This window comes from Xyrauchen texanus, chromosome 12, assembly GCF_025860055.1.
Source record: "Xyrauchen texanus isolate HMW12.3.18 chromosome 12, RBS_HiC_50CHRs, whole genome shotgun sequence".
Classification (NCBI taxonomy): Eukaryota; Metazoa; Chordata; class Actinopteri; order Cypriniformes; family Catostomidae; genus Xyrauchen; species Xyrauchen texanus.
This window is the reverse complement of record NC_068287.1, coordinates 32,846,537-32,870,522: the sequence shown is the minus strand read 5'-3', so window position 1 is coordinate 32,870,522 and position 23,986 is coordinate 32,846,537. Positions and strand designations below refer to the sequence as shown.

Sequence of the window (23,986 nt, the reverse complement as noted above, 5' to 3'; positions counted from 1 at the left end):
CCAACACTTATGTGAGCATGTAGATAAAATGTCTGTGCTGGGTATCTCTTGGCTATCACATTTCAGAGGCTCTACAGCAATCAATATAGTAAATCAGTCAATGCAGTAAACATAAAAGGGTCTACATTTAAAACTACTGTTGAAAAATAATCATAATGCAAACCTTTAACTTGAATTTTGGATCTTTGTGGTCTTGGGCATCTTAGGGAGGAATCTCAGTATCCTGCTCTTGTTTTTGGTCTTGTCATGAGGTTTATCAGTCTGAAAACCAGGAACAATATTAAAGCATTGAATGCCTTCAGTGTTCTTCAAAACATGTGTGATGTGTGTTTTCTCTTAAACAGTTAATATAGGAGTATATAACTAAAGGATAACAATGGTGTTGCTTCTAACCTCAGTGTTTGGTGACTCTGACTTGTTGGCATTCACTTCTCTGTAAATGGGGTTTTCAGCATGATGCTCCAGAATTAACACATAAAGTGTCACAAGTGGCATGCCTACTGTTAGAATTTGGAGATGACAAGACACATAAATCCAAACATACTGTATATTAACCAGTCAGTAGCATTCTCTAGATATTTGTTTAATGTGCTTTATATTGTAAGCAATTATTCCTTCTGAATAATTATGTTTATCTTACCTTTAAAATCTAGTTGTGTGCCACAGGTATCCAAAACACTGTAGGTCAAAATCTCAGTGAATTGCTGCAAAGTTTTGTAAGTAAATTCTGCAGCCTCGGTCTTGTCAGTAAGTTATGATTTTGTTCTTGAGATATCTGAACCGAAGATGTGGGTTATACCCCCAGGCAATTCTGTCACTAAATGTTTATTAACGGTACCAACAAATACATCCTTGGCACACACTGCAGGATTTTCAATCTTGAAAAAATTTTTAAGGAGCGTTTGTTCCCACAGGCGTGGGTATAGAGCCTGGGCCGGTCTGTTGGAGCTGCAGGTAGCCCGGGCATTCCCGGGACCAATGCCGGGTCGGGTCCCCGATGCACCGCAGGCCGCCCCTGACTGGGCTGGGATGTACTGCAGACCTTGGTGGATTCGGATTGCAGCCAAACCTCCATATATCAATGACAAGTTCAAGAGAACTTACCTTAACCTGCACCCAGAGAATGTGTTGAGCTGTGTGCGCTGAAAAGTGTGATTATTGAGTGAAGTGCTGAAAAGCAAATTTTGGGTTATAAATTAAATCGTTCAATCGCCATCTACCACTTCCTCCTTACACCCCATCACAAACTTTGTTACAGTATGCTCTTCTTTATCTCCTGCAAGGATGTTTTGCTGTTTTAAGAACACGCCTACATCGTTCTCATCAATGATGGAAAAATGCTCATCAGAATTGTCAGTGCTTTTGATTTCATGAACATCATAGTAGTTTACCTCATGTATACCTTCTAGTATGGATTCAACTATCTGACTGGCTGAAAACAGGGCTGGACTGTTAATCTGGCATACTGGGCATTTTTCTGGTGGGCCGACGGACTTTGTGGCCGATCAGGGGCGGACTGGTCATGGGGAGAACCGAGCGGGCCGGTGGGTCACCCTCAAAACGTAAAATCCCGGGCCGATTTATCTTTCCAGTCCAGCCCCTGGCTGCAAAGGATAGTTTGGTCACCATAAGCCCTGATGTGGGAAACTCTCTGGTATCCAGTGCTTTTTTAATTGCAGATAAGACCTGGATAACAACTACTTTTGCACAAAGGCTGATTGCATCTTGTGTGATTGCTATGGTTTCACTTGTGCCACTTTGACTGTGACTTTTTAGGAGGAAGTGGGCTGCTTTTGCTTTGAATTCTGACGGTTTACTCTTTGTTGACTTGCAGAATACTTGAGCAGCATTAGTTATTGCATCATCGATTTCAACAGATTTGTCCACAGTTCATTATTGCTGAAAGGTGAAACAAGGGAGAAGAATTTAGTGATGTTGGACAAAGGCTTTTAATGGAATGTATCCCTCTAAGAAACTAAGCCACATGTTGGCATCATTGATAACATTCTGAGATTTCAATGGCTCTCCAATTTTGGTTGTGTTTCTGCATTTCCAGGTTTGGTATCTCTATAAACTCTGTTTGTCTAGGGCAACAATACTCTCAAGTGAAATAGGAGACAGAGTTGTTGTTGAGGATGAAAGAACTGGATCTTCTGTGGCAGGAAAATCAGTCTCTGAGTGCACACTTCAATTTTAAAAGATTCTGTTGTGACAAAACGATGGCTTTGACGGAGTGGTGGTGGTGTAGTGGTCTAAGCACATAACTTGTAATCTGGTAATCAGAAGGACACTGGTTCGAGCCCCACAGCCACCACCATTGTGTCCTTGAGCAAGGCACTTAACTCCAGGTTGCTTCAGGGGGATTGTCCCTGTAATAAGGGCTCTGTAAGTCGCTTTGGATAAAAGCCTCTGCCAAATGCATAAATTTAAACGTATAAATGTATTTGATGATGGCCTCTTTTGCCATCTGGCTGACTGTGGCATGTAGGATAGCATCTTTCAAATAATCATTTGTTGTACACTCTCGTTTCCAAAACAATTGATATTCTAATTGAGAAGAATCTGGACTAGCACAAGTGGAAGCAATATCTAGTGCAGAGATGACAAGAGTCCACCAATTCACAGGCTGCAAGGGAAATATTTGATTGTCTACATTTCAGGGAATGTAGAGATACTTGTGACTGCAATGACGATACTACCTGGTGGATAATTTTTTTAGAGCGTGTGTTCACAGAAAACTGGTTGGACATAGTGCCAAGGTGTTGTATTTTACTTTCAGACTGATCGAAAATATCTTGACTTTCATCGTCTGTGTCTGTTAGTGGAGCTGACGAGAAAAACTTCTTAATTCAATTGTGAACTCGGTCAAACATTTTACGGCCAGTAGCATGGAATTTGTCAAAAGCAGGTTTCAGATTGAACTCCACACGTGCTGGTTGACTATGGTTGACAATGTCGCTGATGAAGCTGAGTGCGTAACATGCTTTAGATCATTCATAATAAAGTTCAGAACATCTCTTGCAGTAGAAGATACATATTCTGAGGTGTCTGGTGTGCTCTGTGATGAGGCATCAGCAACAGAGTGTGTGAGAAGAACAATTGATGATTTAAGATGCACCTCGCTTACTATTTGTCTTGCTTCAGTTTGGATCTGCTCAGTTGATGGCCCTGAAACTCTCTTTCTTAATAACCTGATGTCAGATCCTTGGGTTTCATCACCTGCTCCCAGTATACTAGGTGATGTTATGGAATTTGAAGAGACAACATAGGAGGAGATAAACCTCTCAAGCATTTTACAGTAGTCAAGAGATATATCTGACCGATGAGTCTTTGTGGTAAATTTGCTGTTCTTTGAGTGTGAAGAAGAAAGTGAATACAGAACTTGCTGTATTATTTCTTTAGTGTAGGAATGAAGGTTGCATTGATCTGTTAAATGCCAATACTGGGATGGTCATTTACTGATCTAGCTATTAGAACCAGAGTTGGTTCACTTATGGTGTCGGCGTCCACATATTTCTCTTCTTCAATCTCTTGAAACAATGGTAATCTTTTTAGTTTCTCAACAGCATCACAGGAGAGCTTATTGGCCAAAGATTTATCTTCTTCCCACAACACTCTGGATTCTGACTGGGCATTCAGTTCTGTTAAACTTCTCACTTCCTTTAGTTCTCTATCAAGAATATCAGAGGTGATTCCGAAATATCATTGTAAGGACTCCTACAACAACAGGTTTCTTTAACTCAAGTGAGTAGTCTTTAATTTGGGCTTTCACGGTAGATGACAGCTTCAGTTTTACACATATGGTTTCAGCTTTATAATTATAAGTGTTCACAGAACTCTCTCTCTGATCCAGACTCCCGATCTGCTGGCTATGTTGCCCTTTTATGCTGCTCTCCCTGTGTTCACTGTAATCAGAAACAGGTGTTAATTTAGCTCAGGTGTAAGGTCCTTACCGCTCTTTCTCTCTCCAGGCGGACGCACGCCCCGCTGTCACAATCATTCTCTGTTATCTTTAAGCAAATTGATGCATTGCGTGATTCAGGGCCAAATGCTATTTGAGACACTTATGAGAGCCAGAACTGCTTAATTAAAAGCTCTCCATGATCTTTTAGAGGAAGGCTGACTTGCTAGAGATGGTTCAATATGCATAGAGCTGGAGATGACTGATGAGGACAACTCAGGATACTTAGTATCTGCTGATGACTCAAGAATGGCCGAATGATTCTAGATGATATCCTCAAAAGTCTGTGTGAGGAAAGTCATTAATTGCCTGGCCTCTGGGTTAGCCCTCAGTTGTGGAGTGTTGTGGACCTACATTATCAAGCTCCATCTTAAGTGCCTGACATGCTATTGCAGCAGTTACTGCAGAATGGACATCAACAAGATCTGATTTGAGGGGTGATGATATTTTGGTGAGAGACAACTGGGGAGAATTTTTTCAGACACATTTGTGACCATTTCATCACAAACATGTTTGACATCATGGGTCAGGCTCTAAATCAAAGTATTGGTACTGAGATCCAGATAATAATGCCTTATCTGTTGTTTCCAGTGTAGACAGAATTGTGGAAGATACAACATCAATAATAATCTATTTTTTTCAACTTACCTTCTGGGTTAATCTAGCTATTGTAAAAATTTATCTCACTTGATCAAAACTTTATGACCTCAATCTCAAAGAATCTGCTTAACCGTCATCAGTGTACCGTAGCTGTGCAGATTTGATGACTCTCTTGTTTTGGTATCCAACAGAATATTGGCATAGCACCATGGTCCATTTCAGAAGTAACTTCCTGATCCTAATATTTTATTTATTTATTGCATACCCCCCAAATATGTCACAGCTGTTACACAAATGATATCAGCTCATGTGCACAACCTGTTTCAACAAAAGATAAATCGACAATGAAAACAGAAGCTTCAAAGAAAATACACAGATAAGTTTGCTTTTATTCTCCATTTTTTAAGTGTTGAACTGACATGTCTCATCTGTTCATCATCTGTATATTACTCGTTAAAAGTGATAACGTGAATCGTCAATGAACCTGCATATATACAGACAGTATGTTCTGATTGTGTTTGGTTTTATATACAGTTCTTAATCCCGAACATCTTAAAATCTGTATATTCTCTTACAAATAATTATCTGCACAAGTAAATTCATCATATGTGCAGAACAAAGAAAAGCTAATCTCCCCCTCATTGAATGGGAGGATAATAGAGAAGGAAGAATGGACATTGCTCTTTTTTTTGTTTTACATTTATTTTATGTAAAAAGACATAGATAAAGATTTACAAATAGATTGCCATTTTTTTCATATGTGGGTTGATATTGTCAAAGATACAGATTTTAGCAAATCTAAATGTTTTTCTTATCAGTTTTTATAAACAAAAACCCTACATTGTATGTTTTTATTTTCAGAGCAAGATCATCAAAACCTAATTGTTAGTTGAGGGTGTGAGGTCGTGTTTGTTCTTCACCCAGATCTTAAAGGATTAGTTCACCCAAAAAATGATAATTCTCTCATGATTTCCTCACCTTAAAACCATCTCAGATGTGTATGTCTTTCCTTCTTCAGCAGAACCGAAATTAAGATATTTTTAAGCACATTTAAGCCCTTTTTGTCCATACAATGAAAGTAAATGGATTCCATGATGCTGCTGGCTGTTTGGTGGTCCAAAAGGCATATTTAGGCAGCATAAAAGTAATCCACATGACTCCAGTCAATCAATGAATGTCTTCTGAAGCAAATCATAAGGCCTAAATCGCTGCCTGAAAATGCCTTTTGGTCCGTCAAACAGCTAGCAGCGTCATGGCACCCATTATCTTTCATTGTATGGACATACAGAGCTGAAATTTCTTGTAAATTTTAATGTAAATTAACACATATAATTACAAGTTTTTGGTTTTTCATGTTAATCTGGCCACTGCAAGAAAGTAGTTGAAGTGTCCTACTACAGTATCTATTGTGGTATAAACCCCTGAATTCATTAATTAATTTTAAATTAAACATATGCTGTGGATAAAAGCAGTCTCGGAGTATCATTTATTTACCAACAGAAATCGAGTTTAATACTACAAGGAACAAGTTCCTGTGCTTTTTTCTTCCACTTAAAGCACTGGCCAACTCTAATCATCTTGACCAGACAATATGCAGCTTTACCTTTACGTCACTGGTTCCAGGGGTTGACATAACAAGCACTTTTTCTTTGAGTGCCTTTCTTCTTTTTATGAACTAGAAAATAGTTAAAACTGATGCCTTATGAACATTTTTAGGGAGAAATAATACCTTTGTTAACCACTGAGGGGCGCCATGATGATTCTAATAGCCTGTATTTTGTTTCTGGTCTCGAGACGCAATGTAAAAACTACCGAAACCAACTTGTTGTTGTGCTGTTGTTGTCATAACAAAGTAATTAATGATATTCCCGTAACTAATCTCGGACCATCTACACACTCCGGTGAGGCACTATCAATAAAAAAACGGTCATATTTTTTCATATGTAATACTCTAACAATACATTAAATGCTAAGAATATACGTCGATGGGAGTGAAAACACTGGAGACCGGAAATGGAAAAAAGTCGAATCGTGAAAGACTTCCGCGTAGAGGAAAATATGGATAGCCCTACATAGTCTGAGATGATTCTGGAGTCTTGAAACATAAAACACTCATCAACAGGCCTAATATTTATGGGCCCAATATGTATGATTTCAATGTACAAATTATTTTTTGGCAATCAATCTTGTTTTTCATTTTCAAACTTGATCCATATCACTTAGTGTTGAGGTTCTCAGTGACATTCTTTCGTACGTGGAAGTGAGGAAATTTTTTTTCTTAGCAAAATGAAACGAAACCCAACATCTCGTTCCCGTACAAAACGTTAATCGTAGAAGTATTTGAAGAAAAAAGAAACATCATCTACAAAATGCTTCCAAACAGCGGAACATTGTAAACAGACGTTATAACTGCTCGTTTGTAACCTAGCAACGGCTTTGTCTCGTAAATTCAAATCGCGAAGTGGACTGTGGCTATCTCGTTTGGAAGGCTGAACCTCCGGAGGTCGCATTTGTCGGCCGCATGTCATCGAGGCTGTTTCGTTTCAGAAAAGCGAGTAGGACACTTCGAATTTTGTCTTCGGAAGCGACATTTTTCACGTGAATTCGGAGGATGCATGAGGTGTATCCACTGATCTATATATATAAATCAGTGGGTGTATTCTTCGAGGGCACTCATAACCCACAATTCTTTGCTTCAACTGAAATGTCTAAAACAAATTGATGCAAATTTGCCCAATATGATGTCCAAGTAATGTTAATTCCCAAGTTGAAGTATTGTAGATGGGTGCAGAGTATATAATATGTATAATTATTTTAATATATAATTAAAATAAACTATTAGACTAAAGTACACTTATAAAATCTACTTTCTTTACTCTTTATGTCATTATATCTCACTTAAAATGTACCTTATACATTTCCTTCTAAAGGGACTTTGTTCCCTTCTCACTTAAAACGCTCGTGCTTGTTAAAGAGTGGCGTGCTGTCATAGCAACCATGTTACGTTACGTTTCCGTTTGTCCTACAAAGGCCATCTTGTTTAAACAAGGCTTTAAACAAGGAGGACACACGGTATACTGCAGCCTTCCAAACGAGACGGCCTTCATAGGACAATCGGAAACGTAACGTAACATGTTGGTATGACAGCACGCAAGTCTTTATCAAGCGCGAGCGCTGGGGGCCTGGGTAGCTCAATTCTAAAGACGCTGGCTACCACACCTCTGAGTTCAAATTCCAGGGCGTGCTGAGTGACTCCAGCCAGGTCTCCTAAGCAAGCAAATTGGCACGGTTGCTTGGGAGTGTAGAATGACACAGGGTAACCTCTCAGTGATCACTAATGTGGTTCGCTTTCGCAGAGGTGGTGAGTTGTGCGTAGATGCCTCAGTGGATGCCACTACGTCTCCGTGTAATGCGCTCAACTACCCACGTGATAAGATGCTTGTGTTGAAGGTCTCAGACTTGGAGGCAACTGGGATTCTGTTCTCCGCCACCTGGATACGCCTATTTCACAAAATGGCGACTGCAACCGGAAGTAGGGTAATGACTCTTCCGGTCGCGCCGCCGCTCTCTGCGATCCCCATTCATTCTTGGACATTCTTCGCAAAATGGACTGTGAACAGCGTGTTTTTTCTCAGTCATTCATGTACTTGCCAAAAGTACATATATCCGATGTTGTCCGTTTTGTTGACATTTTTCAGGGAGATGTGAAACGATCAAAACTGGACAAAGGTTACAAATTCTTTTTTGAGCAATTTATTTTTGATTACCAAGGTATGTATTATTTACGATAGGCGATTTACCTTTTGTTGGTTTTATGGATGAATTTCAAAGTGGTGTAATAAAAAAAAAACGAGTTTTAACCATGTTTGTGTGTATTTGGACACTTCAGTCTCAAATATTATTGCAGGGACAGTGGTAATTAGGGCCAGATGTTATAGGTCATTAAGAAAGCGTGAGGAACCACATCAACTTGAGGTAAATACATACTGGATTTAGCTAATGATGAATGGTATATTTTTTGATAACCAAGATAAATTCTACTTGTCTCAGTATCAATAGTAACGTCAGCAGCTATAGTTAGAAAAAACAAAACAATGTTACTGCACTTGATGACACTTACTATACCAATCTTCACCCACAAAATCAATAAATAAATAGAAATGATGTCTGATTGTATGTGTGATATCTAGTGGCTTTAAAAAAAAAATCATGTTATTTAGTTGTCCAGGAGAGTGCAGCAATCTTACACTAGATTATGGCTCATTTTCATGTCATCACCATGAATGAATCTAAGAATTGTACATCTTTACAGTAAATTTAATTTAACTTTGCTATTTTATCTAAACATGAAAATAATGAAATTAAGGCAAATAAATAATAAAAAACTAATTTTACACTAATGATATTACATTTTAAAAAGTTACAAAAACATTTTTGTATGTCCCCAAAATATCCCAGTGTACACCCTAAATGAACAACACACAAAAGTTAAATAAAGATGTGAAATATATGAGTCTTTCTATCACTTTCTCCAGATCACGCTTGAATCTAACCATCCACCTCAAATGGCAGCTTATACTTGTACTTGTGCTGCTGGAAGAAGTTTGTGCAACCACCTGGTTGCACTACTTTACCAGACAGCACATTACAGTACATTAGGAACCAAAAATGTTCCAGCTGCCCTTGCTTGCACAAGCAAATAGCAGACATGGCATAGGCCACGCACCCAGGTATAAAAAACAAACTCCTCAAACAGTTTTAATTTAGCCAACAGTAAATAATAAATAAAAAAAAGTATGTAAAATGCATGTGCAAATCAGATTACAATCAAATGCAATATATACATGTTTTGTCAGGGCACCACTCCTGAACCAGTGGATCAGCTTGTAGTGCGCAAGCCGAAAGCCTCTGGTAGGAGCTGTGTGCAGTCTACTCTGTATAGAGCATATGGAGGTAATCTCCAAATACTAATACAATACATATTCACATTAGATAAGACACACTGATAATTAACACACTGAGGCATGAACATTTTTGTTTGTCGGACTCTCTAACACAGACTTCGTCCTCCGTGAAGTGCTTAGCACACAAAAAAGTACTGCCTTTCCTCACTGTGAACGTCGGCCCCTCCTCTCTTCGTATAGCCCATATCCAACGCCTTTTCAACATTTCATCGCAAGGAAAGCTGTGAAATGATAAATAGGGTTGTTTCTTTTTCGAGTTGAAACATAAAGGTGCGCAACATGTCTGACTGCTTTTAGATTCCGCCATTGTTCTCCGACTGCTGCTGCTAGCGCGTTCACCGGAAAATAGTTTACCCTACTTCCATTCTCGGCGGCCATTTTTGTGAAATAGGCCTATTGAGGCAGAGCCATATAGAGAGAGAGTTGCGACAACGGAAGTTCTAAATGCTTGATCGTCACGTGATTCACGTAGACTTCAGATAGTTCCAGGAAGTGCTTTGGCGGGCATTTCAAACTGTTAGAGTAGAGTGACAGAACTGCGATTTCTGGTAATTAGTGGTCAATAAATGCATTTATTTTATATATTTATGTAACACACCGACATATGTATGTAGCATGAGTATGTTGTTACAGCGATGTTGTTTTTTTAAAGATCAAATCAGCTAACATTTGAGGATTAGTGTTCGCTTACCGTTATTTTCCTCAACTGATTTCAGGCTAGGGTTTCTGTTGGCTTTTTATGTTACCTCATGTTCATTGTTTTCACTAATCTCATGGTAACTAACGTCATATTTATGACTTTTCAGATAGTACAGAGACAGGCTTGTGACAGGTGATTTCCAGCTCGCACCGCACAATGGGTCAATGAACTATTAACTATTAGCAGCAGTTACGTAAATGTAAAATTTAGTGAAATGAAGCTTATTGTTTACAATTCTTACAATTCTATATATAGTAATATAATTATTTATGTATTATAAATATTATATATCTAATGTATAATTCTTACAATACTTATTCATATACACAATATATTCAGATTTAAAACAACTTAAGCATACTCGTATATAAACTGCCGTTCAAAAGTAATGAGGCTGAAAATTCAGCTTGGCATCACAGGAGTAAATTACATTTTAAAATACAATACTTTATCCAGCTCCAATCCTTGCCTAATTTGTTAGTTATCCGATAACATCCCTTATCTCCTAATTTAATGAGTAATACTCAACTATAAGGTTTTAATTTACAAGTAATTTTTATTTAGATGTACTGATAATATACAGAATAAGATAATATTATTATTTAAACGTCTCACCTTTTAAAAGTACGTCGCAAACGGTGTGTTCTGCTGCATCTGTACGGCGCGGCATGTGTTTGCTGCTACTTCCGGGAACTATTGAGCGGGCAGTCACTTATTTCCAGGGGTTTCAGTACAGCGTAAAAATGTGACGTGGTAGTGCAGGCGTTCTCCTAATTCAAAATTTGCATAGGTCACCGATCATGCGCACTAAAAGTGAATGATGATGACAACCCACATCGCAAACGGTTGAATTATTTTCCTTTTTTGCCGCTAATAGAAACTGATGTTGAAATTTAATATGTCAGTTTGGCAAAGTAGATTAATCCAAAATCACACGCTAAAATATGTAAATATTAATGTACCAATAGTATCAATGTAAACAATCTGAAGCCCGCGATGAAAATATGAAACGCCCGCGGAAAGAAGGCACTATAATGCGCATGTGCGCTGACCTGAAATTTGTTTTATGTCATGGCCACGCCCCTTGTGCGTCGCTGTACTGAAACCCCTGTACTTTAGTGAATGCCGAGCGGCTCCACGAGCCGTCATTGCTGTAAAAAAAAAAACTTTTTTCGCAACTCTCTCTCTATATATGGCTCTGGATTGAGGCAAGTCACTACGCCACCACGAGGACTTAGAGCAAATTGGGAATTGGACATTCCAAATTGGGAGAAAAATGTGAGAACAAAAACAAAAAAGCGAGCGCTTTAAGTGAGAAGGGAATACAGTCCCTTTTGAAGGGAATATATATGATGTAAATTTTAGGAGAGTTATAAAGATGTAAAGAGAAATGAAAATGTATTTTTACAGGTGCACTTTTATATAAATATAATTATACATATTATATACTCTGCACCCATCTACTGAGGTACTTCAACTTGGGAATTAACATTACTTTCCTTTGAACATCATATTTACGGGCAAATTGGCATAATTTTTTTTTTGACTACATTTCCATTGAAGCAAAGAACTGTGCGTTATATGTGTCAACGAAGGATACACCTCAATGCATCCTCCAAATTCCCGTGAAAGAAGGTCACATTCGTTTGCCGTTGTTGTATTTTGTTATGGTTCTTTCAATTCTCTCATTTAATGTTAGAGGGCTAAGAAACGGTACTAAGCGTAAAGCTATCTTTTTGTACCTTAAACGATTTATTTCTGACTTTAATGTTTTTACAAGAATGTCATTCAGTCAAAGAATATTAAAATTTTTAGAGATCACAATAGGGCATGGACCTGTGAATGTCTCATGGAACATCAAGCTCAGCTGGGGTTTGCATCTTACTTCATCGCTTTAGGGGTAAAATTCTGTTTTCTGACTGTGATCCAAGTGGTCGGTGTGTTTGCCGGTATGATTTTCAAGTATACTTGAAATCTCAGATATTGTGTTTTTTGTTTGCAATCTTTATGGATTTAATCAACAAAAAGAAAATAAAGATTTTGTTTATCGAACGGAAGAATGTTTACTTTCATTGTTAAATAACTACCCCAACTCTTATTTGTTTTTGGAGGAGATTTCAATGTGGTTATGGACAATAATATTGATAGATGGCCCCCAAAATCTAATTATTCTAATTCCTACTTAAAGATGTTCATGCAAAGGTTTTCTTTGGTTTATAGAGGGAAACTCATCCATCTTTAAAGGTATTTACATGGAATAATAACTCTTTCTCGTTCCAATCTCGCGTTGACTATTCGCATCTCTCTTTCAACTAGGCCTACTGTTAACCCGAATAGAACTCCCTCTTATTGGAAGCTTAATAACTCAATTCTCGCCTATGATGAAGTAAAAAACTAAATTTATGACATTATTACAAATTTGTGGAACAAAGCAAAGGAGCAAGATAACTACAGCAGTAATTGGGAGTTAACAAAATATTAGTAAATATTTTTGGAAATTCAGTGGTGACTTGGCTAAAAAGAAGCCTAATGAGAGTAATGTTTTTTGTAAAATTGTCTTTTAGCTAAAAATGTTATATTATCGATTCTGAAAAAGCTGAACTTGCTGAACAGCAACATCAATTAGATAAAATATATAAATATAAAGCTGAAGGAGCTTAGGCTACATCCGATCTCGCAGAAAGTGGCGCGCCCCCCCCATGTCAAGGGATAATTACTCTAATTCCAAAGCCAAACAAAGATACCCTTGTGATAGACAATTGGCACCCAATAACTTTATTAAATAATGACTGTAAAATAATAGCTTTAGTTCTGGCCAAAAGACTAAAATGTGTCCTAAATTCTATTATTGATGAAAAACAGTCAGGATTTCTGCCAAACAGACATATATCAAACAACATATGCTTAATATTAGATGTATTAGACTATTCAAATTTATTTGAATAGTCTAAACAAATTCATTTATTTTTAGACTATAGTCTAACCTGAAGTGCTTCATTCCTCAGGCAGAGATGAGCCACTAAGCTCTGTTCCACTGCTGCTGCAGATCTGCGGAAATGGAGACTTTGTGCTGCTGAACGCGCGTGCTGAGCAGTGTTGGGAAGGTTACTTTGGAAATGTAATAGGTTACAGAATACAAGTTACCCTATTTAAAATGTAATAAGTAGTGTAAATATTTCAATTACTTTATTAAAGTAATGTAACTGATTACATTTGATTACTTTTATAAATTTATAAAAGTTTTCAACTGTTAATCATTTTCAAACATTTAAACCAGGCAGGGTTAACCTTACAGTAGTACTCAACACTGATTACTGTCAGACTTTCAAAAGCCTTCATCACTTGAATTAAGATTATAATAATTTTATTTTAAAGCACAGCCACCACAAAATCAGACTTTAGCACCTCTTTTTACTTTGAGATTGTTCTACAGTTAAATACAGATTTAAATCATAACAAGAAATAGTTTAATAGCTATGATACTGTTTTTGAAATCAAATCTTTGCATAGCTTTGACAGGAAACATTGGCATCTAACAATGCCTTGGAAAAAACTGTTAATCTTAAAAAATAAAACAAATTTCAAATTAATATTATTCAACATATCCAAGCTTTTTACAGAAAATATTCAGATGTATCCCCCTTTGTAATCGTTAACATTTTCATAAGTAACTCATTTAATTACACAAGTAACTGTAACAGATTAAAGTTACATGTAACTAGTTACTCCCCAACACTGGTGCTGAGCACAGCAGCCTTCCAGAGGCCTGAGGAATCATTAACGTTCTGTAAGAGTTCCTCATTGAGCAGGCACAGGGCACACAGTACTGACACCTCTCTGTCCACAGGGTGCCACAAGGTTTCATACACTCACCTGTCCAAGAACCATCAAAGCCAGTGCTTTTCAATTCCGTTCCTTGAGGGCAAGTTCCAGAGATCAGTTCCAGCCCTGCTCATACACACTTGCTGTAATTTTCAAGTAATGCTGAAGATTTTGATCAGCTTATTCAGGTGTTTGATGATTAGGGTTGGAGCAAAACTTTGCGTTAATGGTTGCACTGCAGGACCAGCATAGTTCATCTTTGTTTGTGTTGTTGAGGTTCAACGTCAAAGATCAAAAAAACATTTTCTGTGATTTGCTGCTTTATGTCGATTTGGGTGCTTTAACTGATAATAGATGTCAATAATTATCAGCCAAACATATTCAATTCAATGGACCAAATGAAGATACTACATGCTTCAGCTTTATTTAAATAATTTTTCTTGGTATATATATATATATATATATATATATATATATATATATATATATATATATATATATATATATATATATATATATATATATATATATATATATTTATTTATTTATTAACACTATAATGTTTATATGTAACACCTGTTTCTAGCATGTAGTCTCAGCTGTATCATAGCATCATTTGAAGATGTGTGACGGTAAACCAAGTGTTAGGGAGCTAATCATTTAATCCTGAAGCTCATCACAAGCCACAATTCTGTCAAAAACAACTGATTCCAGTGGAAATTACATTTATCTTTATGGTCTGGGGGTGTCAATGTGCTAAATTTGCCAATATTTGAATACTTTTTGCCTTTTGTATTTAGGTCTATAACTTGGGTCTTTCTTGAGAATTCATAATTAATTCCTTTTATATATCTCAATCTTTCTTACCAAAGATAGACAAGACCTTAAAATCTTTAATCTTGTTAATATAAAATTAAACTTATTACAGAAATTACATGTAAATGATATTAACACAAAAAAATGAAGTATAATTCTGTATATAGTTAAAAAAACGGTATGTGTATATATTGATCATGTTGTAAAACGTGTTAATTTTAGTTATATTAGAATTGTGCGGCTCCTGAAATTTCTCTCTTGATTTGACGTGACTGTACTGTAATTTGTGCCAGCAACATTTCATTTTGTCGGAACTTGAAAGAATTAAAGCAGTGTGAAAATAAACTCTGGATTGAGTCTCACTGTATTTTGTTCCTTGTGAAATTTAGAGAATGTTCAAAATCCACAAGTTTAAGTTCACAAATGACCTCTTTATATACAGTATAAACACATTTATATGAAGCCGATTTGTTTTTTAATTTTATTGACAGTTGTTCATATAACCATATATTTGTAATGTTAAATATGTGATTAGGCATGATTCATTTAAAACACTATTATTTCCAGTATAACACAAATACAGTCACAAGTTTGTCATTCCTTGCAATCATGCATTGCACAAATAAGATACCTATCAATTCACTTAAACTATACTAAATCTTTCATTTATGTTTAATAAAATTCCTTCAGAACAGTTTCAGAAGACATTAAACTTGCTCTTGAAATGTGATTGGGATTGGTCCACTTCACCATTTAAAAATCTATGTGTGCATCCAAGTATTATGTGGACTTTCACAATGTTCAAATTGATAAAAATATGAACTAATGTACAACTCCAAAACTGTGCAGATACTCATTTCATGACTCTCCTTTACAATAGCCTAGTTTCCATCCATTTTTTAAGCTATTTTGTTATCAACAAAGTGAAAATACATAAAACTAATTTCTGCCTGTTTCCATTCAATTGGCCCTTTATCGATAAAATGGTGTGCGTGGTGATGTCATGCCTAAAAAAAAACACTTTGTCACATAAGTTTGGGTTTATTACAGTTGTCCTTCTAACAGTAATATTGGTCCTGATGTTGCACCTATCACAGGTTCCAACCTGAAAGTGAATCGCTATGGCCCTGTTCAAGCTGGCAACCTGCACCAAGTAGCGGGGGAACTTAGTCTCAGTATAAGGACCATGCGTATATGCTGTGCGCACAGCTATTAAAGAAAACATTATGTGTAATATCAGGGTTTACATATGATACATTCCTGATATTCAATAGGCTATTTTGAACAATCATCTAAAGCATCGCCATCACAACTGCATTATGTCCTGCATATTTGTCCAGCAACTTTTAACGTCCAACTGAACTTGATTGTCACCTCAAATACATTTTTGTTCCATAATGCAATTTACATTTTCTGATGAAGCTCAGCAAATGCGATCAGACGTAAAGAGGGTTAGATTTAAAATATTTAAACGTTTTAAAATGTAAAAAATTTGGTTTTCTGAAAGCTAACTCAGCATTGGACAAATAGTTCTGAAAGTTTATTATCTTAAAAAAAAAAGTGTAGAACATTCTGAGAATGTCATTCAGCCGACTTTTCTGTCTATAGAACAGGGTAAGGCTAATTTAAGTTTGTGTAAAGAAAAGGCCTATATAGGTCTAAATAAAATTAAATAATTTAACTTGGTAATTTATTTAATTTCATAGAGGAATTTTGCTGGCATTTTTATTTAATAGATAATAAATAAATAATTTAATATAATTTGGTTATTGTGGCAGGGCGGAGGGTGGGACCGGGTCGTGATTCCACACACCCGGCCCCTAATCAGGCTAATCAAGCCTCAGAGAGGGATAAAGGCCGACTGGAGACTGCAGTGGAACAGAGAGAGAGATTTATGGACAGCTGTCTGACACCTCCGTGTGTGTTTGTCTTTTTGGTTCAGTTTATATTTAAAATATTATTTATATTGTCAAGCCGGTTCTTGCCTCCTCCTTTCCATTAACCCCTTTACAGTTATATGTTCCAAAAAAGCACACTGATTTTTTTCTCCTAGTATTGTGTATTTATTTTTTATTTATTTATTTAAAACATCTTCGTGCACAGAAATTATATGTTTTTTTGTATTGTGGGCTAATTCTGTGACTACTGTCTATTATTTTGAATGGTGTGTAAAATCAACTTCAATAAATAAACTGATGGCTACCACAATTAAATTAATTGGAAAGAATGTCCATTCATTTGTTCTCCGTGCACTTGTCGATGTGCATGATACAAGATATTTGTGTTAGCACTCCTGGAAGTGTCATGTTTGCATCTATATGCCATTAAGATCAATCCATAATCACGTACAATAAATTCACTTTCAAGGATGTATATTGTCGTCATGATTAACACAGGCTAACGATTGGTGTAAACTCTGTCATGTGACTAAATTTTTGCGTTAATGTCAATTTTCTCGACAAAAAAACGTTTCCAAACCAGTTTTTTGCAAAATCTGAAGTATCAACATAAGTTTATGCGCTAGAGAAAAACAGACAAATATTATGTCAACACATAAGTTGTGTTTCCTTCAGATTAATTTTGATGTGCATAAACTTTTTTTTACCAAAAAAATCCTTGGATGGAAATGTAGATAGTGAAACTTCTGCCATATTCATTTTCCAATGGTGGTGCATTTTGGTAAACTCATATCTGTTTTCAATCCTTGCAAATTCATTCTGAAATTTTGATGTCAAAGGCTACCACTCCATGAAAAGAAAACCCTAGGTAGAAGGTAACATTTTCATTTGAACTTGGCAAAGAGGCAGAAAAAAGTGGAATGACTCTGATATTGCTGAGATTAGATACACAAATGAACAGATTTCCATTTTCGGTGTATCCAGTAACTCGTCTAAGCAGTCGAACAACATCTGGGTTTGTCCATACTTCACCACCTTGCCACTTAAGGCGTCTCTCACTGAAAGTACCCTTGATTAATTTTTCAATTGTGGTCTTGTGGACAATTTTATTGAGACCCCGTGCTTTTCCAAGGAGAAAGTGAGTTAAAATTCGACCTTTTCTTGAGCCAGGTGTGTATCTGTGAAGTGCTTTTATTGCATTTGTGACAGTGACACTTCTTTTATTTGATGGATCTGTATCCATAGAATCTTCTGGCCAAAATAGCAGTGAAAGGAGAAAGTATGCAGTTTCTGGTACAGCAGTTCTCCTTTCACAGCACAACTTTTTGCTGAGATCTTGAAGTTCTTTAATAGAAAGAAGTTTCCCAGAGCCAGGTGAAGCGCAAGAGAGAGCTATCTGACAGAAGATGAAGTTTATGAGCTCTGTCTGGTCAAGGTCGTTTTTCAGGTCACTTGGGAAAAGGCTGATTATTCTCTCAAGGTTTTTTCCAGCTCTTTGTTTATTGTTGTCATAGAGCAGGTAAAGAATTGTTGTAACATTGCCACCTCCAAGTTGGAAAATTTTCATTTGTCTCTTGAAAGGGGAAACTATGTCATGATCAACTTCCTCATCCTCTTGAATGGAACCACAGAAAAACTTGGCATACACTTCGCTTTTCCTAATGAGCCATTTTCTTGGATTATTTACCTTTTCAGGCTCTCCTTCATCCAGCTCCTCCACTTTCTCAGAACTGTAAGTCTGAAAGCGAGCTAAATCCTCACAAATGCATTCCAGGGCAATTCTAATGCTGTCTTTCATTCCTTTCAAAAGGCCATGAAACTTTTGCCAAGGTTTTTGTACTACCTCCGGTATGTAGTCAGTAAGCAGGTAATCCATCAACTCAGACTTCCCCTTTTTGGTAGCAAAAACATCTACGTATGGCAGAAGTTCAAGCAATCGACATCCAATATCAACTTCTCCAAAATAAGAATTATTCAAGCAGACTGCCTGTGACTGTGAACATTTTTCAGAGGCTCTAAAAGCGTCTATTCCTTTTAGAGCAGTATCAATAATTTCAACAACGTCCTCAGGTTTAATTGGCTCTTTCTTGCCCATGGCATCATGTTTGTCATAGAACCACTTCTTGTACACTTGTCCCAATGTGTCAAGTATGTAAGTGTTTTGTGGGAGATGCGACTTTGCCATTTCAGCCCAAGTCTGTGCTTCCTCAAATATTTTGTTTTCATAAAGCAGTCGTGCAAGTTGTTGAGCAACAAAGGCATCCTCTTCAAAACGTGTGTAAGCTACCTTCAAAAGATCAATAGCTTTCTCCAGATCTTCTTCTTCCCAAACATGCTCTATTAAAGGAGAAAACCAACTGTCATTTGGAGCTCCCTTGCTTTTTTTGGCCCTCTTAATAAACAAATCTCTGACAAATTCCTGAAAGTCATCCTTTCCGAATCTGTTGTCGAACAGTGCTTTGTCCTGAAGGAGACTCAATGCTATGGCACTCTGGGGCTGATGGTCAGAGAGCTGCTTCAGAATCTCCTTAGCTACCAAATGATGAATTATCCTGACAGAGGAGATGTGTGTCTCACTAGATTTTAGCTGTATGAAGAAAAATCTTGCTTGCTCTTTTAAAGAATTTTCAAATGTATGGTGTCGAACTTCATCCATCCATTTTGACTTTGGGTATTTGGACGTTTTATCCAATTTATCCAACTGGATTCCTAAATGTAAGAATGCCTCACAGTGGGATATAGACAGATAAGAATTCTCAATATGGCTGTTTAGTAGTGCCACAAATAAGATCAACTTTGTCTGAAGACATGAAAGATCAATTCCCTTCAGCAGGTTCCCAACACAGTCTGTGATGTAAGGCTGTTCAAACTCTTTACTCATGAGTACAAAAGTGAGTATGAACTCTGGTTCAAACTTCAGCTTGAGATTCTCTGCTTTCTTTGAGAAGAGTTTCTTTTCTTCTGGGGATAATTTGTGTGTAACTGCAACTGTGCGTAAAGGCAGAGCTTTACACATCTTTTCTGGATCAAGAGACCTCTTACAACAGAGAATGATAAAACATAGTGTTGATGGATCAATCTTTATTGTTGTAACTGCTGTGCTTAATTCTCGCCTCAGGTCATCTTGATAGTCTGCATTACAATCCTCCAGCAGCAAAAGCACTGGTAAACAGGCATTCTTGTCAACCTCCAGATAATTCCAAAGCTTTACAGCATGTTCACAGACAGTTGTGGCTTTCTTTGATTGTTTAACAACAGCACATCGCACGTTTTTCCTCCAATTCCAGAGAATCTGTCGAGCCACAGTGCTTCCCCCACTGCCAGGATGATGATATATGTTGATATTTTCAATGGACCGTTTTGATGTGTTACTCAGCACGAGGTCTTCTAACATTTTGTTAATTTCCTCATAGGCATGTCGTTTGATGACTTCGTCACATAGATTTTTATCAGCCAGCCACATATTCATCCAGGCAATTTTCCCCCCTTGATAGAAGTATTGCTCAATTTTGTGCATTTGTTCTTGCTCCATGACATTTAGATTTGTTTCTTCACACTGGTCAACACTGACTACTTCTAAGGAGAACATACAGTCCTCTTCATCCACCGGTTTTAAAAAGCATACTCCATTGTTTGATGCGGGTAAACGCCTTTTGAGCGGAAGACTGGTGAGCTGACTACTTTGAATTTTGGCATCTGCATGACTCATTGGCATTCCAACAATGCTGATTTCTTTAAGCACATCCAGCGAGCAAGACACTTGAGCAAGACTGGACCATTTCTTGTAATTCTCCCTTGACTCCGAGATCATGACTATGTCCTCATGACCACTCATTTCTGCATAGAATTCATGAAAAGTGTCAACAAAGGGTTGTTCAACATCAGACATGAGAATGAAAAGCACCACAAATGATCCTTTAGGGAGGATTTCATTGCAGATAACAGATATAGCTTTTTTCAACAATTTTTTCTTGTTTTTGATCCATGTTTTTTCATCACATGGACTTTCACCTCCAATATAATCACTTCGACCATTGCAGAAAATCCAGCTCGTCCTGTCATATAGCTGTAACTTCTTAACAAAGTCAGCAGTGTTCTCCCTATGATCATAATCGTGCAGGAAGTGGAGGTTTACTGCATGGTGCTTTTGGTAATTATGACACAGTCCAGATGATTTGGAGTCAGGGTCAAAGTCAAAAACGCAGAAGATATTCATGTGGGCAAGGAATTTGATGTTTTGTAGGCTTTCTTGATCAAATCTGTTTGTCACAATAATGTAACGCATGGCTTTATCCATGTATTTCTTCCCACGTGTCAGAAGTACAATTAGTTTTCTTCCCAAGTCCTCCTTGAAATGAGCCTGTGTCTGATTCTGGTTGTTTTCTTCCAATTCTCTTTTCTGATCAAGGTCTTTGAGTGCTTGAATGAAACTGACAAGTTCATCCTCAGTAATACGTGGTGTATTGGGTCCTACTCTATGATAGTAAGCTTTTGGCTCATACTGAACTTTGTTGGTTTTCTCATTGAACTTTGGAATTTGAGCACTATACAGCTTGTCCCTCACAACATTCACAATGGGAACTACATCAACTTCCACAATCCAGTTTTGATCCTGATCATCTTTGTCAATTACTGGAATGAATTTTGGAGACTTGATACACTTTCTGGCATCAGAGTGTTGTGTTGGAAAGCAATTTTCAATGTAATCTAAGGCATCCTCAAAGTCCTCTTTGTCTTTAATGGGAATTCCGATTATCTCTCCATGTTTGTAGGATGTTTTTATCTTGTCCATGACCCCAAAGTGGATTGTTCCATTTGCACGCATATTCATGCATGCACAAGCAAATCGGATGACTTCACTGGCAAATTTTACTTTCAGCTTTCTTGGTTCCAATTTATAAGCAGTTTCTAGAGATTTATACTCATGGCATGGAGTGATTAGATTGTCTATTCCTGTCTCTGGTGGGAGTATGGCATGTTTTTTGTAGCTGAAGTGTTCATCTTTACAGTCAAATTTCCGATATCTACTTTGTGTCAAAGACACAGATGTTTCAAGATTATCTCTCGTAGAAAAAGATTGTTCCAGATTAGTGACATCATTGAAAGACACATCTTTATGTTTTGCTTCATCTCCATCTTCTGCATCAAAGGCTTTCTTTTTACTTTTTTTTGACTTGTCTGGTGGTAGAAGTTCATTTCTTTTACATAGCAAAAGCTGTATTTGGCCACCTCCCAAACCAATTTCATGTAAGTAAGATTTTGTAACAGTTAGAAGAACAGGTCCTGTTACTTCTTCTTTCTCAAGTTTTTGTATGTACTCTGGTTTAATCCCAATGGCATGTAACCATGAGCTGACATGGCACTCATTCCATTCTGAACATGACACGGCATTGTAGTCTAGAAAAGAATAGTACAGGCAATTTATACTAAAAGAGCTTAGAAAAAAACATTGTTAGTTGACAAATAAGCTCTGCTCCAAAAGCTAGTGGTCTGCCTCACTCATGAAACCTCATACATACAAATACATGTTACCACACATCTAAGATTTAATTTTCACTGAGCATGTCACAATACATGGGATTGCTTGATATTTGTTTGATTGTTTCTCTACCAATGATGCTGACCATAATTTAGCTAAGGGGGTAGCAAAATTAAGATGCCTTCCTTTTGGAACATAATTTGAGTCAGGTGTGTGCCTAGGTTAAATAAAAATACTGCCTTTGTTGGCAGCTCACTGTGTTTTGGAAGAGAGCATCAATAATGTGCTATTTATGCACAAATTTTCACTTTTCATAATAGCAAATTGGATGGATGGATGGATGGATGGACAGACTCACCCATTATGTGGAGTATAGGAGTGTGTTTCAAAGTTTTTGTGCATCACTGCTGAAATGAAGAAAAATGAACAATTTATTTTAATCTTATCTGTTTGTGTCCTTTTACACCGCTTAAAATCATGTACAGTTTAAACAATTGATGATTTAAATCAGGTAACCACTTAGTTTTGCTCTTGTCTAACTGTGAAAGCAATGTTGCATAAATAAGAAACAACTTTAAAAATCATTACATTTAGAAGCTGTATTTTGAACTGCTTTCTCTTAGTGTGTGTGTATATATATATATACATTGCATTGATGCTAAAAAATGACATATACAAATAATGTACATTACAAATGTTTGGCCTGTTTCATAACTTTTACATAATGTTTTTATTTCGTATTGGTTTACACCATTGTATTATCCTATTGTTATCTTTAATAATATGTCACTCAATCCATAACTTTTGCACAAAGCAAATGAAAGGTTGTATTTGAAAAGTTTTAGAAAAGAATGAATAACAAGATTTTACACCATATAAAAATAAATCAAACAAACCTTAGATTGTGTCTGCTTTGAATTGACTTTGTTTAAAGAGGTGTGTACAGCATGTGACTGTGTTGCCTGAGTGACAGGACTGAGTGAAAACAAAATATTCAAGAACAACACAATGATCAGATAATTGTCTGTAATAAGACAGACATTGGTTTCTCTAAGTTGCTTTTCTGAAGTGATGCATAAATACACCACTGAAGTTTATTGTGTAAAACTACACTGTAAAAAATAATTGTGTGTTAGATCAAGTAAAAACATAAAAATATATAGGTCCCACTTTTTTCAGTGTAAATCACAATCTGTCATTTGTTTATAAAAACATGTACAACAACACAAAGCTATACAAATATCTCTATGAAATCGGGATTGACATTGTTTTGAGTACAGTTAGGATAGTTAATATAGATTTTACACAACAGCGGATGTGTAGTGCGCTTGTTCCGCTTGTCTCTTAACGAAAATATGCATTGAATCGTGAACTTTTGTAATGTTACCTTTTTAAAAAATTACAGTTTATGAACCAAGTCCGGAAAGTATCGCAAAAAGAAACAGAAAGGCAAGCTGACATGACATTTCGAGGACCAGCAGTGTAATTCGTGTAAAATTATTAATTTTTCTTATTCTTGTATAATATTATACATGCCGTTTTTATGACCTAAAATGTGATTTAAAATAGAGAGCCTAAAATAAATTGTGATACATTTATATATTCGTAGAAATGTTAACCTAAAATCTTGATGTTGACAAAAAATAGTTAACGTGCATGGTATTTGTAAACTACCCATAAAAACAAATATTATGGGGACGAGGAAACTTAATCCACATACTACGTTGCATACGATCCAACGTAAAG

The 23,986-nt window shown here is 36.7% G+C and overlaps 1 protein-coding gene across 1 annotated transcript; it reads right to left on the bottom strand.

Annotated features, from left to right (window-relative positions):
- Positions 1-17,112: 17,112 nt before the first annotated feature.
- LOC127652345 (sterile alpha motif domain-containing protein 9-like) lies at positions 17,113-22,602 on the bottom strand. Its single transcript, XM_052138458.1, has 2 exons — positions 22,599-22,602; positions 17,113-22,158 (listed from the first exon to the last, which is right to left on the bottom strand). The coding sequence occupies exons 1-2, from the start codon at positions 22,600-22,602 to the stop codon at positions 17,576-17,578; spliced, it is 4,587 nt and encodes a 1,528-aa protein (XP_051994418.1). The 3' UTR covers positions 17,113-17,575.
- Between the last annotated feature and the right edge of the window lie 1,384 nt (positions 22,603-23,986).